General features: G+C 38.7%; 1 protein-coding gene across 1 annotated transcript in view; it reads right to left on the bottom strand.

Annotated features, from left to right (window-relative positions):
- The window catches only part of nbas (NBAS subunit of NRZ tethering complex), a 228,409-nt gene that overhangs the window by 65,288 nt on the left and 147,472 nt on the right, over nucleotides 1-15,649 (bottom strand). Inside the window, exons 47-49 of the mRNA XM_030128460.1 lie at nucleotides 10,095-10,297; nucleotides 6,031-6,120; nucleotides 2,215-2,401 (exon numbers count right to left, since the gene is read on the bottom strand). Coding sequence (XP_029984320.1) covers nucleotides 2,215-2,401; nucleotides 6,031-6,120; nucleotides 10,095-10,297 — 480 coding nt within the window. The remainder of the gene's footprint in view (nucleotides 1-2,214; nucleotides 2,402-6,030; nucleotides 6,121-10,094; nucleotides 10,298-15,649) is intronic.

Genomic DNA, 15,649 nt, shown 5'->3' with positions numbered 1-15,649 from the left:
GTACGCACATATAGAGCTATTTTGCAGATGCCTTTGATCGCAGATGGCAGTGCTAATCAGACGCCATTGTCAGAACAGTAAACAGACAGCAGCGGAAGGGAGAAGATGAGAGAATTCAGACTTTAACACACAACTGGTATCCGATTCACTTCGAAGCCATGGCATGACACCGTGGTTGTCATGGAAATCACAGCAGGCAGTCTGTTTATGTGTGTGTGTAAGTGTACGTGCATGGGTGTGTATTATGAAGGCTGTGTGTGCTTCATGGGAGAGTTAGTATGCGCTGAAAGATGGATAAAGTGTGTGAGTAGCCTGTGGGACACCGAAGGGAGTTCAGCTGATTAGTTAAGAGACCGTGGGACGACAGCGAAACGGTGCCGACACTATACCCATAAACCCAACACACCGCTTTTTTCCTCAGAGCCTTCCACTTTTCCATTTCATCTTCCTCTCCTGCATCTCGTCTCTTTGGCTATAAGCAAATATGATGAGGTCAGAAAGGGCCACTACCGCGTCTCTGGCACGGCCTCTGGGCATCAACCCGCTGCCACCAGTGCCAGTCCTGCCTACGGGATGTACAGGCCTAGCCAACATGATTACTGCGCTTTCAGCCAAGCAACAGCCAGTGGAGACAATGAAGTGTCTGTCCAATTAGGAAGCAAAATTTAATAAATAAAATCGTCAGTGCATGTGCGAATGAAACTGTGGAAGGCTTTGAATATGTGTCACTACAGATGTGGATATGACAAATCATTCTAACTAACAAAATTTAAGACTAATCAAAGCTAAATGAGACATTTGGCTACAAACACTCCGCTCACACATCTAAAGACCTTTCGGTTGCCTAAGGGAGAGACAAGAGAAAGTGGCACTTCATCTGAAATGAGTCTCGCTCTTACTGCGAGACTTCTTTTACCAGATTAATTAACTGATCCCTTGGATGCACACTCCCTTAAGAGCGCATGTGTGTCTGTGTGTGTGTTTCATCAGAGCCTGCCAAATGTCGGGAGAGCACCCAATTAGTTAAAGAGTCCGGGCCCACACACCTGTCTACCTGCGCTGACAATAGCCCGTGGCTGTGCGCATACATTTACACATTAATTACCAAGCTTGGGCCATTAATTAGTCAGTCAAGAAACTTAATGACTAGATACTCAATGGTAAGTTACACCTGGGAGGGGGAGGGTACAAGCACAGCCACGCATCCAAAAAAACACCCGAACAAGTGCGACAGATGCAGTATATTACACACGACTGCAAATATACTCAGGACTAGGAAATGCTAACAAATATTTTCATGTTGGATTTTAATTTCCATAACCAAGTAAACAAACAAATTTATCTCCATTAGTAAGACCTCAGGAACGCAAATGTTTGGAGCTAAGACACTTAGATGAATAACAAAGCGTGGATCTTAGACTGAATGATGAACACCTGTGTACTGTACCTGGTCTGCAACAAAAACATAGCCTTGAAAGTCTCATACTGATGTAATGACAGAGTAGAGCTTCTTTATTGCAAAAGATGCACAGACGAGACAACATCACTGTGAATAGTTTAAATGTCTTGAGAAATACATTTTTGGAAGTTTTGACAGAAACTTGAGAACACATGCCACAGCTTGAGAAAGCTCTAATTTATCTTTTTATTTAATCAGATTATTCATTATTATGCTGATCCAAAATGGCAGTAACATAATTTTACATTATCTGGCATAAACTTCTAGCTAATAAAAATGCCCCCAGTGGATTTGTGGGTCATATTTAACTGTCAAGAACATTCATTATGACCATTTTAGAGCAAAGCCCTAATTTATTATAGGGCTGTGTGTGTATTAGCAGGTGGTCATGATGGTGTAGGTGAGTTGTTTATCTACTTTTATTTATCTGTGTTTTACTATAGCGTCTCCTTCACCACATCTCCACTGTTTTACTATGGTTCTCATTCCCCTTATCTTTTCTCTCCACCCATCAGTTTCAAGCACACTTTAAAAATTTATGGCCCGGCTCTATGAAGTGATGACCTTGGAGAAAAGAACAAAATATACAGACGTTTGTAGCCTGCTTCAGACGAAGTGCCAGTATTCTGTTTTTACAACCCTTGAAATTTGTTTTTCTCTCAAGTAACGTATCCTTTCAAAGAGTAAGTGGGTTGATGAGTCACAGCTACTTGTACATGTATATGTGTACGTGTCTGAGAGCGTCTGTACTCTACCTCTCTGTCTTTGAGAACAGCCTGAGTTCTATAGAGCAGCAGGAGACGAACATCGCTGTCTTTGAGGCTGAAGTTGTTTTCCAGGATCTGCAGCACATCTATCCGCGGCCGCACGGGAAGTGACGCATCTCCACAGAATGGACGCAACCAGGCCAGAAGGTCGTCCGAAGTCACCATATCAGTGTTGCTGAGAGGAGAGGAAAAGGTGTTAAGAGCATTCTAAAAGAGGCGGATTAGTCAAAAAATAGCTTTAAAATAGCATTTAAAAAAAAAAAAAAAAAACTCTTAAAGGAGTGATATTTTGCTTTTTTTAAAATGGAATTATGCATTTTAAAACATTTCCCTGTGGTCTACATAAACTATAAACGCTATGCTTGAGTTTGAATTCTTCATTAATTCAACTCCACAGGTCCATCTTCAACCCTATTTCTGAGTAATGACACCAGAAAGGTCGTTTTGAGCGCTGGCCCTTTAAATGCAAATGAGCCACTTCACATCCCACCCCCTCCAGGTTGTTGACTGTGCTGCTCTGTCCCGTTCAACCAACAACTGAACATTTTAGGTAACTGGCTCGAAGTTTGGACATATTTTCAGTTTTTACTACAACCGCTGCTGCTGATAAACAATTATGGCGTACTTAAAGAAATGTTCGTTGGAAGTCTTGACCTTATATCTGCAAATGTCGTGATGTAACTAGTCATAGACATAACAAATTAAGCAGAAATTAAAACAGGTTGTAGAAATCCACTTGATTTTTGCCCAAATGAATATAAAGATAGCTTTGCAGCACCTGGAGGGTTCAAATTCAAACCTTTTTCAACTATTGGGGTCCATAATGCACAAATAAATGTACCAAAGACTAATAAAAGTGGGTTTAGCAAAATATAACTTAAATATAAAGGAATAACTTAACTTTCACTATCTCGCTATTAATTATCACTACTATGAATAATAAATGCTTAAAACAGTGCATTTTAGAAGTTTATAGTATATACTGTATATTATCAGAAACAACTATAAATATCCATAACCAAACTTTTTGAGAGTGCAGAAAGAAACTTTCAACTACTTTACATCTGCTCAAACAAGCTTTTTGGTCTTGAACATTGAGTATCTATATCATGGCTTCATATTTTTTGCTATTTCCAGGTGTTTTTGAGCCTGTGTGGAAGTCTCTGAAACAGTTCCTTTCTACTTCTAATAGAGTCTCACATCGCTGGTATAAAATCTTATATAATGCCAGAAAGCTCAGGATCTCAACTTTCCGATGCCGTTTGAATTTTGTGGATAGTGCAAACGGTTCAGGTGTTACAGTAATTTGAATGCTGTAAAGTCCAAAAGGCAGCGGCGGAGAGATTGCCGTTATAAAAGGGTTAACTTATATATTAAAGAATTAAAACATAAATAGGCAAGAAAAGGAAATGGAGGAGTAATTTAAGACCACTCAATTAGCATTAATTGCTATAAGCAAATCAGCATCAGCACAACTTGGCTCTTGGACAGCAGCTGACAGCTAGTATCAGATGTCTTATGTGGAATTACTGGCTCTGAGACTGTCTTTAGTGTTTATATTTGTTGTTTTAATATGTATAATGCATGAACTACGTGTCAGTGTTGTTTTATTCCATTTATTGTCTTTTACTTATATTTTGTTTCATGATTATGAACAGCACTTTGGGGCAGTAGTGTCTGTTTTTAAATGTGCTACGTAAACAAACCTTGACCTTGACCTGAGGGAAAATAAATGGAAAATTAACAGTTAAAATAAAATATGCATTGTGTGTTTTTATTGTATATTGTGATATCAGTTGATAAAAGCTGGTATGTGGTGGTAAATACCTTCTGTAGCTTCGGGCTCAAATCAATCAAAAGATTAAATATAAATATTGATGATTTGCTCTTGTCTCATTCCACTGAGGAAAAGTAAAGTCAAACTAGTGCAGTCTGAGGAGCAGCCATGTTGTTTCTGTGGTGAACCATGGACTAGAGCTGTAATGTGTTGGACAGAATCAGCAAACAATAATTAAAGTTGTCAGTCACATATTTAACGCCCCTGCCTGTCTGACAACGCCTCTGATTAGCCATCTAATATAGATTCTTGACAGCTTGTTTCCTTGTAGATCATGTATGCTGAAAGGTCAATATTGATTTTTTTTTTTTTTGGCCCAAAAAAGTATCAGGTGCTGAAGCTGTAATCAGCTATTGACTTGTTTCCTCTTCCAAATTATCTTCATTAATTATATCAGCCTTTAAATAAAACACTATTAACTAACCTTGACCTCTATATCCATATAGACACACTCTATGGATTATGGATTAAATATTCAGACACATCACACCTTCAGCTTGTAGGACTTTCCATTCCCAATGAGATGAAATATTATCATGATAAAAAAAAAAAAAAAATCCATGTTTGTCGGTGTTATGATAAATGTCAAATCGATATTTATTAAGTTAAAAGGCTGAACTCTTCTAAAGTAAGAGTTGAAAAAAGACAGATGATTATTTGTGGTTTAAAATGATTATTTATGGTTTGAATATGACAAATATTTTCAGAAATCCAGAGGTAGGCCATTTAAAATAATAATAATGGTTGATAAAAATGACAATGTAAAAACAATTAACTCTAAAGATGACATTTACCATTGTTGTTTTGTAACTTGGTCCCGTTAGCAAATAAACTGCTAACCACCCCCCCCCCCCCCCCACACACACACACACACACACACAAAAAGGGGAGGCAAGGGGTATTGTTTTTTTGGTTTAGATTGTTTGTTTGTTAACACTCTAGCAGCAAAATTACTGGTTGAATTCACACCAAATTGGGTTTATAGATTGCCAGTGACACAGAATAGATCTGATTACATTTTGGGAACAGTAGGTCAAAGTTAAGAATTTTTTATGAATTTTTAAAAATCTTTTTCCCCCCATTCACTTATAATGGGCAAAATTTCAAGTGTTTGTAGTGGCAAAATTACTAGGAAATTCATTGTAAATTGGGTTTATAGATTTCCAGTGACCCAGAATAGATGTCAATACATTTTGGGAAAAGTAGGTCAAAGTTTAAATTTTTTAGGAATTTTTTAATTTTTCTTTTCCACATTTACTTATAATGGGCGAAATTTCACATGTCTGAGGCAGCAAAACTACTGGGTGAATTCATACCAAACTGGGTTTATAGATTGCCAGTGACCCAGAATAGATGTGGTTACATTTTGGAAAAAGTAGGTCAAAGTTCAATTTTTTTTATGAATTTCTAAAATCTTTTTTCTTCTCCCATTTACTTACAATGGGCAAAATTTCAAATGCCTATAAAAACATGAATTTTGTTTCTATTTACTTCAAACTTGGCACATATATAGAGGCAATTGATATGCTGACATCAGCACACGCATAGACATGATGACATCAGCTGGATGGATACCACAATAAGATACAATAGGTGCAAGAGGCGGGGTTTGTTGTGTCTGGCACCACTTGTTTAATTTTGATTTGTTTGGTTGGAGGTCACAGAAGGTTGACCAGAGTAACGGACAGACTCACAAGTGACTCCCATTGAATCGACTACACGACAGATATTTTACTGGCATTTGACATTCAGCATGTGGTGATATCAGAGAGCAGGTGATGAGGCTAAGAAGCCTGTGACATTTACATTTCACTGATAAAATAACGGTGCTTTATATTCTGCACATGTGCATGGAATTGAAATATCCACCTTTTTACTTAATTAAGCCCTTCAGTTTAGTGTAACGACGACTCTCACCGAAGTGCATAGAAGTTAAGTGTTTGTGCCTGAGAGTGGACGTAACCTACCCACTCTGCACACTGTTGTGCACAGCGGTCACCATGGCTTCCAAGACCCTGAGGGGTTGTGGGTAATTTGTCAGGGCATCGGGGTCTCCACTGGAAAACAAACCACATCACAACAATCACATTACATAATATTCTAATTAAGATAAGATTTTCAAATTACCACAATGTCAAGGGACAACAGCTGAGAAAAAATAATCAAAGGCTGTTTTCTCAGGCATAATGTTAGTTAAAAATATGTCTGGCTGCGATTAAAATGTTTGAAGCAACCCAGTCTCTGCAAAAAGAACCGTTGTGAAATTATTTAAAGCCCTACAGTCACGAAGGAATAAAAAAACATTTAAACTCATCTCTAACGTAACAAGTTTAAAGTTCTATGAAGTTGTTGATGAATGTGAACACAGCATAACAATTTAATTTTTTTTAAAGTTAATAAAAGATGTGTCTCCCTTCAAATAATGCGTAAATGAGTCGTTGCGCTTGATCTTTCTGCAGCGTCATTAGTGTATTTCGTAGCACGGTTGTAGGTTTTGCTGCAGTGTGTGTATGCGCACTGTATGTTGGAAGGGGAGGGTCATTTTTCATGAAGACAGAGAAGGAAAAAAGGGTGATTTCCCCTGACTCAACTCCACTTTGCTTCTGGGCTTGTGTGCAAACACATATACACAACCACACACCTAGGACCAGACATACACAGCGCAGAGACATTCACTATAGTACACATACATCCAAAATATACAAATGATCTGGCAAAAAACCAGAAAAGTGGCTTAGCATTTTATATCGCATTTTATCACTTCCATTTTTTCTCTTCAAAGCACAAAAGCCGCAGACACACAAAATGCACAAGCACAGAGCAGTTATGACAGATACATAGGATGGCTATTAGTGTGAGGTAGCAGGTAAGCCCGCTGCACCAGACTGAAGGCTTTGAGAGAGCCCAAAACAAGGCTGGCTCATTCATACCTGCCAAACACAATGCTTCAACAAAGCCCCGCAACAACACACGCACGCATGCACTCACAGTCTTACTTGAATGCGTAAAGGGGTATTCATTTGCAAGAACACTGAGTGACACATTCAAGGAAAAGAAGCCCTCCGGTGAATACATAAGGTTGTGTGTGCACTCGATGCACAGAACACACACTGACATGTTCGTAATCTGTGTTTGTGTGTGTTCTGACGCGGGAGCGGAGAGAGAGATCTAGAGAGGAACAGCTGTATCAGGCTGCATTAATTATAAGAAGATAATGAATCAGAGAAAGGGAGGAAGAGCGCGTGCACGTAAGAAAGAGTGTGTGTACATTTGTGACAGCCCGTGCATGTGGATAAGCTCTTTTTTCTCGATTGTGTGTGTGTTCGTATAAACGCAGGTGCCATCTATCTGCACCACGCGCCATTGAGCAGTCATAAAAAAGTAGGAAATGAGGCAGGAATATAATCAAGGCAATTGGCGCTCATTTATCAGGCCAATCAGATGGCCCGATGATATCTGCGCCCTGTCAGCGAGGCCTTGCTCATCAGCCTGTCAGTATCAACAACGGCAAGGTTCTTCAAGCAAAAAGGACAAAAACACTAATCCTTAACCTACTCAGATGTGAAATTGCTGTGTCCTTTATCTTAATAAAGGGCAAAATGACCAGAGTTAAACACAAGTCAAACATATCGCTTGTGTATTTGTACGAAATCCAACTATTTTCCACGTCCCCTAAAATCGAGCAGCGTTGTGTACATGTCAGGATGAATCATCTCTCTCTTTGTTTTGTATGCCGAGAGCAGGAAGACACCAATAAAGTGCTGTGAGCTCAACTCCCACAGGCACCCACTATAGATTCAATTCAACACTTCAGGCATTTGTTTTGACAGTGTTTCTCCCACCGACATGCTGAACCCAAAGTGGACCAATATACAGTATATTTTCAGATAACAACAAAAAAAGATTAGATAGTAGGAGCTTTTCTTGGGTGGTGCTGCTCTCCAAAATATTTAAGAATCTATATACAATCGAGCCTGTTTTTGAGGTAGCTATAGATAGTTGCCGCTTAACTTACCTTGCTTTTAAAAAGACACCTATTTTTTCGTATTTAAGCAGACGATAATGTATTTTGACAGAGCGGAAATGTGAATCTAAAGGAGATTAAAATTAGAAAAGCAGAATTTGTACGTTTACTAACCTGACAACTTGATTTTCCTCTCGCTTTTGTTATGTTTGTCACTGTGGGCGACATCTGTGATAGCACACAGTGAACAGGCCTACACCAGTGTCATTTTCCTAACACTGTCCTTTTATTACGAAAAAAAAACAAAAAACGGTCCTCACATGGAGGCGACTAGAGTGCAACACCATTTATGATTAATATCCCACTGAAAAAAAACTGTCAGATCAACAGAAATAAACACTAGCAGCGGAGGCAGGCACAGGATTGTAAGATTTGTCTCCTAAAGCAAAAGTTGTATTTTAGAAAGATCTGCCATTAGAAAATGCAACTAGACTGATTGGAGCATAGTGGGCTCAGCATTAAGACAAGGGAGTTTACACAGCAAATAGAATGAAGCTGGGTATTAGACCTGGGGTGTGTACTTTATTTTAATGCCTATCAAACACAAAAGGTTGTGTTTTTCTTATCAAAATACTCAGCTTTTTAGGTCAAAGCCCGATAAGCCATGAACTATTGTGAAGGGGCTGTGTTCGGCGTCATTTTCATCTTCGTCTTGTTCGTTAGCAATTTCTTAAAACATCTTCTCTTATGAAACTACTGATTGGATTCATTTCAAATTTTACATGTAGCTTTCTTGGGACAATGTCTACAAAGTCTGTTTACAGTTTTAAGATAATTAGATTTTTGAATTTTTGATGAATTTTTAAATGTAAAAAATGTGCCTTTACTTAAAACAAGCCATATTTTGATGGTTTGTAACATGGAAATGGTTACACATATCAATGTAGCACTGTTGAGCACTGATAGGAAGTCATATATGAATTGTCATTTGGGTCCATGACCTTTGACCTTGAGTGACCTTGAATGGTCAAACTCAAGGTCACAGATGTCTATATTTCAACAGTCTTCTCCGAAACTACTGGTCGGATTCATTTCAAATGTTATATGTAGCTTCCTCAGAGTAATATGTACAAAGACTTAGAAAGATTTCTTTTTCTTTTTTGTCAGACACAAGGAAAAAAGTAGTTTTTTTACTTTGACATGTTTTGGCTACAACTTGTAGCCTTCCTCAGAAGGGTTACTTCATGTTACTGTGACATGTCATTGTCAGCTGTTTTATCCAGGTTTGTGTGGCAACAGAGGATGATTATGCCCCCTGCTGCCTGGCATCCCACGGAGGACAGCATCCCGGATAAAGCAGCTGACAATGACACGTCACAGTAACATCAAGTGACCCTTCTGAGGAAGGCTACAGGTTGTAGCCAAAACATGTCAAAGTAAAAAATCAACTTTTTTCCATCTAACGAAAAAGAAAAATAAATCTTTATAAGTTCAGTGGGCAGTATGAACCTAATCGGTGTACAAAGACGGTTCACAGTTTTGGAAAATTAAGATTTTTTTTTCAATTTTGATGAATTTTTGAAATTTAAAAATGTGCCTTCACTTAAAATGGGCAATATTTTCATAACTTATAAAATGGAAATGGTTAGAGGTATTAATATAGTTACTATTAAGCACTGATAGGAAGTCATACGGAGGACTTTCATTTAATTAGTTGAGTTCTCCTCCAGTGAAAGTATCGCCCACTTCTATTGGGTGATTGATCTCTGACATCAACACCACAGGACTCTAACATAGCAGCAGAACCTGACAACTTCGCAAATTCAACTTATTGATTCTTGACAGAACATGCTGGTGAGCTACAGCACCACAGGTCCTATTTTTAAAACTGTTAATAGTAGGTGACTCTGATATCGACTAGTTCAGTTAGAGACACGTTTGCACAGGTTGAGAATGTCATCTACCAAGTCCTGAGTGAGAGTAAGTTTGTACTGTTTGTACTGCTGTTGTTGTACACATGGTGTTTTGTTCTTTGTACGTTAAGGTGAGAGGAGGTGAGCACAATACCTGAGTGCAGCCACTACTCTCTCCACTGCATCGTGGAGCACGGTTTTGACGGACAGGTCCAACGCTCCTACGACCACACTGAGAAGCTCTCCAATGTTCTCCAGAGGCTGGCCGTCAGTCGCCATGGTGACTGCCAGCTCGTGTACTTTTGACCTCTCTGATCGGGACAAATCGTAAAGTTGGCTGTAACCCTGCAGCTGTTCCTGGAATAGAGAATACAGAAGAAGAAGAAGAAAGACAGAGTGTGATAACAATGACATATTTCACCTGGTAGGAAAAACGCAACATGAGACAGAGACAGAAAACAATAAGAGGAATCTACAAGGTGCTAGACAAACAGTTTTACAGATTTGCAGCTTTGATGCCAAAAAGACTAAAGAAACAATAACATCAGGCTGGGGCCATAAAAGAACAAAAAAGGAAAACCGTTAGGGACAGGAAACGAGGGACGGTGTGGAGTCCAAATAAGTGAAGTTTGAGCCTGAGTGCTGTGCTCTCCACAGGCATTAACCCAGAGGGCAGCGCTGGACTGAACCTGCTAACCCCCTGTACCGCCTTGCTCTTCGTTGCTTGTTTTTCTCTCCTCTAATAAAAAAAAGGGCTGAGAATCACCACCTGGAAATTCCTGGTGTTTGGTGTGTGTGTGTTAAGTCAGTTATGATGGTTTAAAGCTGCATATGTTAATCAAAGTTTTAAGTGCTGTATGAGTGGACTAGATTTTCACCCTCATACACATACAATTGTGGAAAAAATTATTAGACCACCCTTGTTTTCTTCAATTTCTTGTCCATTTTAATGCCTGGTACAACTAAAGGTACATTTGTTTGGACAAATATAATGATAACAACAAAAATAGCTCAAAAGAGTTTAATTTCAGAGCTGATATCTATCCATTTTCCATGTTTTTTTTGATAATAACCAAAATAACTTCAGTTCTTACATCAATAGCTATGGCATTGTACTGACAAAAACAGTGCTTTTATGCATTCCATGTTCTCTTTTCTATCTGTTTTAGTCACATGATACACACAGGAGTTAGTACCTGATCGCATAATCATTGTTTTTGATGACTTTTGATGGCCCAATAATTTTTTCCTTGACTGTACAGTGCATTACAGTGGGGGATCATTTAAGTTACCTCCCTGTTCTATAATAAATATGGAAAAAAGCTCACGATCTTTGCCCCAAATGCGAGTCAACACTGCAAGACAGTGACATTCTACACATTAAGCCAAGCATAATCAGCTTTGGCATTGGACGCCCTTGTCACCTCTCCTGTTTGGAATATTTATAGACAGGGTACTCAGGACATACATATGATATTCCTGATATTCGTGATGCATGATATTCACAAAGAGAGAGTGAAGTGCGTCTGGTTAGGTAACATATGGGTGATATGACTACTTTTTGAGGAAGATGATATCCTTCTGGCTTCCCTCTCTGAGGTGTACTGCAGCAGCAGGGAGTATACTGTGTGACCAAGCATCTCGTCTCTGATCTCTCTGATGTGGATGTGTCAGTGCAGATGTGGGAAGCACAGGCATCTTTAGGTGTTACTCACGACACACTGCCAACTTGGGGCAATGGTTATCAGACGGTGATGAAGAAAAAAATGAGTTATGAAAGCAGGGTTCCAACATATTTTCTATTTTAAAGTATCATACTTTCCCAGACTAAAATCTCAGAACTTCTCCAAGCCTTTTTTAAAACCATATTTAACATTTGTCATTACTGTGACTAGTTGTATTAGTGTGGATAATGTATCACAATCTGACTATGTATGATAAAAAATAATTCCCAGAAGACTTTCACTCACACAATCACACAAATCAATTGAGGCAAAACCCTGGTTGATGCTCCAGTCACTGCATAGGAGTGTTTGCTCAGTTCCGCGCCGTAATGTTTGCACATTGTGCTGGAGCTGGTTGTCTGCTCCAAATGCCATGAAAAACACTCTGCTTGTATGGGTTCATTTCTATAAATTCTGATCTTTTAAAGGGGTCATATTTTGCTAAACCCACTTTTATTAGTCTTTTGTACATTTATTTGTGTATCTGCAGACCCTAACAGTTCAAAAAGTTTGAATTTGAACTCTCCAGGTGCCGCAAAGCTATCTTTATATTCATTTTGGCAAAAATCAAATGGATTTCTACAACCTGTTTTAATTCCTTCTTAATTTGTTACGTCACAACATTTGCACATATAAGGTCAAGAATTCCAACAAACATTCCTCCGAGTCCGCCGTAATTGTTTATCAGCAGCAGCAGTTGTAGTCCATACTGAAAATTTGTCCAAACTTTGAGCCGATTACCTAAAATGTTCAGTAGTTAGTTGTATCAATGAACACAAGTGGCTGAACCGGACAGAGCAGCACATCCAACAACCTGGAGGGGGTGGGGCCTGAAGTGGCTCATTTGCATTTAAAAGAGAGAGCGCTAAAAACAACTTTTCTGGTGTCATTACTCAGAAATAGGGCTGAAGATGGACCTGTGGAGTTGAATTAATGAAGAATTCAGACCCAAGCATAGCATTTACAGTTTATATAGACCACAGGGAAATGTTTTAAAATGCATTATTCCATTTAAAAAAGCAAAATATCACCCCTTTAAATTTTTGAAAACAGAACAGGGGCAATAGTCTGGAACATGGAAACGTACTTCTCAACAAGAAAATCAATTTCCTTACTTTTCTGTAATGCATCATAAAATAAGTCTTGCCTTTATTGAGTACGTTCCCACTTCTAGTTGCATGTTAAGTATATTGACAAAAGATCCCTGATGTGGGACAACCTCAGGAATCTTTACACTAACAAGAGCATGTTGAAGTCCAGGCATCTACAGGGGGTGGCTACGTTCTTTTTCAGGTGTCAACAACTACAAGGACATTGTGGGGAAGATTCAGGGTATGCTAGAGGGCTTACAGATCCCCTATAACCTGTTAACACTGCAGAGTCATCCTGGAAAAAGCCGCTGTACTTTGGTGGCAAAAAGACTGGTCTGTGTCCTGCTCTGCTCTACAACCCTGTTCATTTTAACAGCAGATAGAAGTAAAGTTCTTGGAATTTATGATACTGTTATAAAAAAACTTTAAACTGCAGTTGTTAATGACGGTTATTATACATGTTACAGTGCAATAAATCCCTTTGACTAAGCCTTGCTTTCAAAAACACAGCTGTACCATATACAATATCTGCAGTGTGTAGTTCGCTGTCCTCATCGTCGGTCAAGGCGCCTGTGGTGGATTCTTCTACGATCTACTGTTATTCCCAGCAGCTGGTCACGTACACTTGATAAATGACCACAGTATTGCCAAAACAGAGCCTACAGGGCTCCTTCTATCTATCTTTCTCTACCTATCTGCCCTTTCCTTGTTCTTATATCCTTTTTATCTATCTCCAAGGATACAATTGCTTCCTGCATCAGTGAAAGGTTAGTTACATCGCACAGGCTGCATGGTGTGCATGTGTGAGCACCTGTGACTCAAGCCGACAGCTCCACCATGTTCTCATCTTATATTTATTATGAAAGGCATGTACTTATAAACACGGACTAAACATTATTAACTTGCAGTGCAGGGGGCGGAAATGACCAGTTTTCATGGGTATTTCATGGTCGCATAGCAACACTCAGCTCGCTGAATCATAACACACCCTCTGTCTACCCCCACATTAATTTTGTGTACACACGCACAAATACACACATACACAGCCACAGGGAGGTGACAGTGGGGTAAGTCAGTGTGACTTTGCTTAATGAGATACAGCATGGTGTACGTACTGTATATACGGTCATACGGCAGGGCTCATTTGAAACAGCAGCCCACAGATTTACATTAATATACCCTTGACTGGTCCCACTGAGGCTGGGAAGAGCTTAGCCGAGCAGAACCATCCCAGAAATAGACAACACACACACATAAACACGCATATACACAGCCAAAGGCAAACCACATCCACACACAATCTCTATTACAATAAAAGGAAACCCCTTAAACAGGTAAAGGAATATAAGACAGTGACCATGTGTGCACAGACACTAACATTCCACAATTATTCTGAATAATTCACATTTGATATGGGTCACCAGTATATTCCATTTAGATATTCCACTTTAGGCCTTATCCTAAACATACTAGTTTTCTGAACATTCTTTTAACATATAAACAATACATCCAGAGTGTTTCTGTTATTAGGGATTTCACAGTCTGCTTAGCATAAGCCCTAAATGTCATACACAAGACTCATGTAGAGATGCTAGCCAAAAAGAAAAGACCACATTTCTGGTTTGAGGGAGAAGCACACCTACATTTGTTCATTATGAAGGACTTGAATATCAACAAGTTTGTTAATATGCACTAACATGCAGTCTTTTCAACAAGGGGGATGAAGGAATGAAAGTTGGAGGCTTTGTCTGAAATGTCTGCCACCAGTAATAATTGTTGAAAAACAGTCCTAATTATAATTGGAATATACTAAGCTGAGTGTTAATAGATTTACTAGTGGAATATTCATGTTCATTACCCATGTCAGCACCTTATTAGGAATCCTGTTATTATTGGAATAAGGGTAGATGGAGTCAGTATGTCAAAACACAGTGACTCAGGTAGTTTATTAGTTATTGCTCTCTTTAGCACGCTCTGCAGAATATTTACTAACTGTACTTAAAATGACTGCATGTACAAGGTGGGGAAGCAAAATTTACAATGAACATTTAGTTGTTTTTTCTCAGCAGGCACTACGTCAATTGTTTTGAAACCAAACATATATTGATGTCATAATCATACCTAACACTATTATCCATACCTTTTCAGAAACTTTTGCCCATATGAGTAATCAGGAAAGCAAACTTCAAAGAGTGTGTGATTTGCTGAATGCACTCATCACACCAAAGGAGATTTCAAAAATAGTTGGAGTGTCCATAAAGACTGTTTATAATGTAAAGAAGAGAATGACTATGAGCAAAACTATTACGAAAAAGTCTGGAAGTGGAGGAAGCAACAAAAAACGTACCAAAGCTTTTATTAAAGCTCTCAAATCCAAAATCCTAAAGGATCCAACCAAATCCATGTGAAAAATGGCAATTGAACTTGAGGTAGACAAAAAGACCGTTAGAAATGCAGTAAAATATGATTTGAGGTTAAAATCTTACACAAGAACACCAAAACACTTGTTGACAACAGCAACAAATCCAACTTTAGCAATTTCTGGGAATCATGTTTATGGCCGCCTTCTAGCCCAGATCTAAACCCTCTGGATTATGCTATTTGGGGTGTTTTAGAACATGCTACCGATAGAACATCACACAGCAATGTCGACTTTCTTAAAGATACTATTAAAGAAGAATGGGAGAAGTTGTCACCCGAATATTTGAGGAACACTTGCGCAAGTTTCAGGAAGCGTGTGAAGGCAGTTATTGAGAAAGAAGGAGGACACAGAATAAAAACATTTTCTATTAAGTAAATTTTCTTGTGGCAAATAAATTCTCATGACTTTCAATAAACTAATCGATCATACACTGTCTTTCAATCCCTGCCTCAAAATATTGTAAATTTTGCTT

Source organism: Sphaeramia orbicularis, chromosome 24, assembly GCF_902148855.1.
Source record: "Sphaeramia orbicularis chromosome 24, fSphaOr1.1, whole genome shotgun sequence".
Classification (NCBI taxonomy): domain Eukaryota; kingdom Metazoa; phylum Chordata; class Actinopteri; order Kurtiformes; family Apogonidae; genus Sphaeramia; species Sphaeramia orbicularis.
The sequence above is the reverse complement of the archived record's forward strand: the minus strand, read 5'-3'. Positions and strand labels throughout refer to the sequence as shown.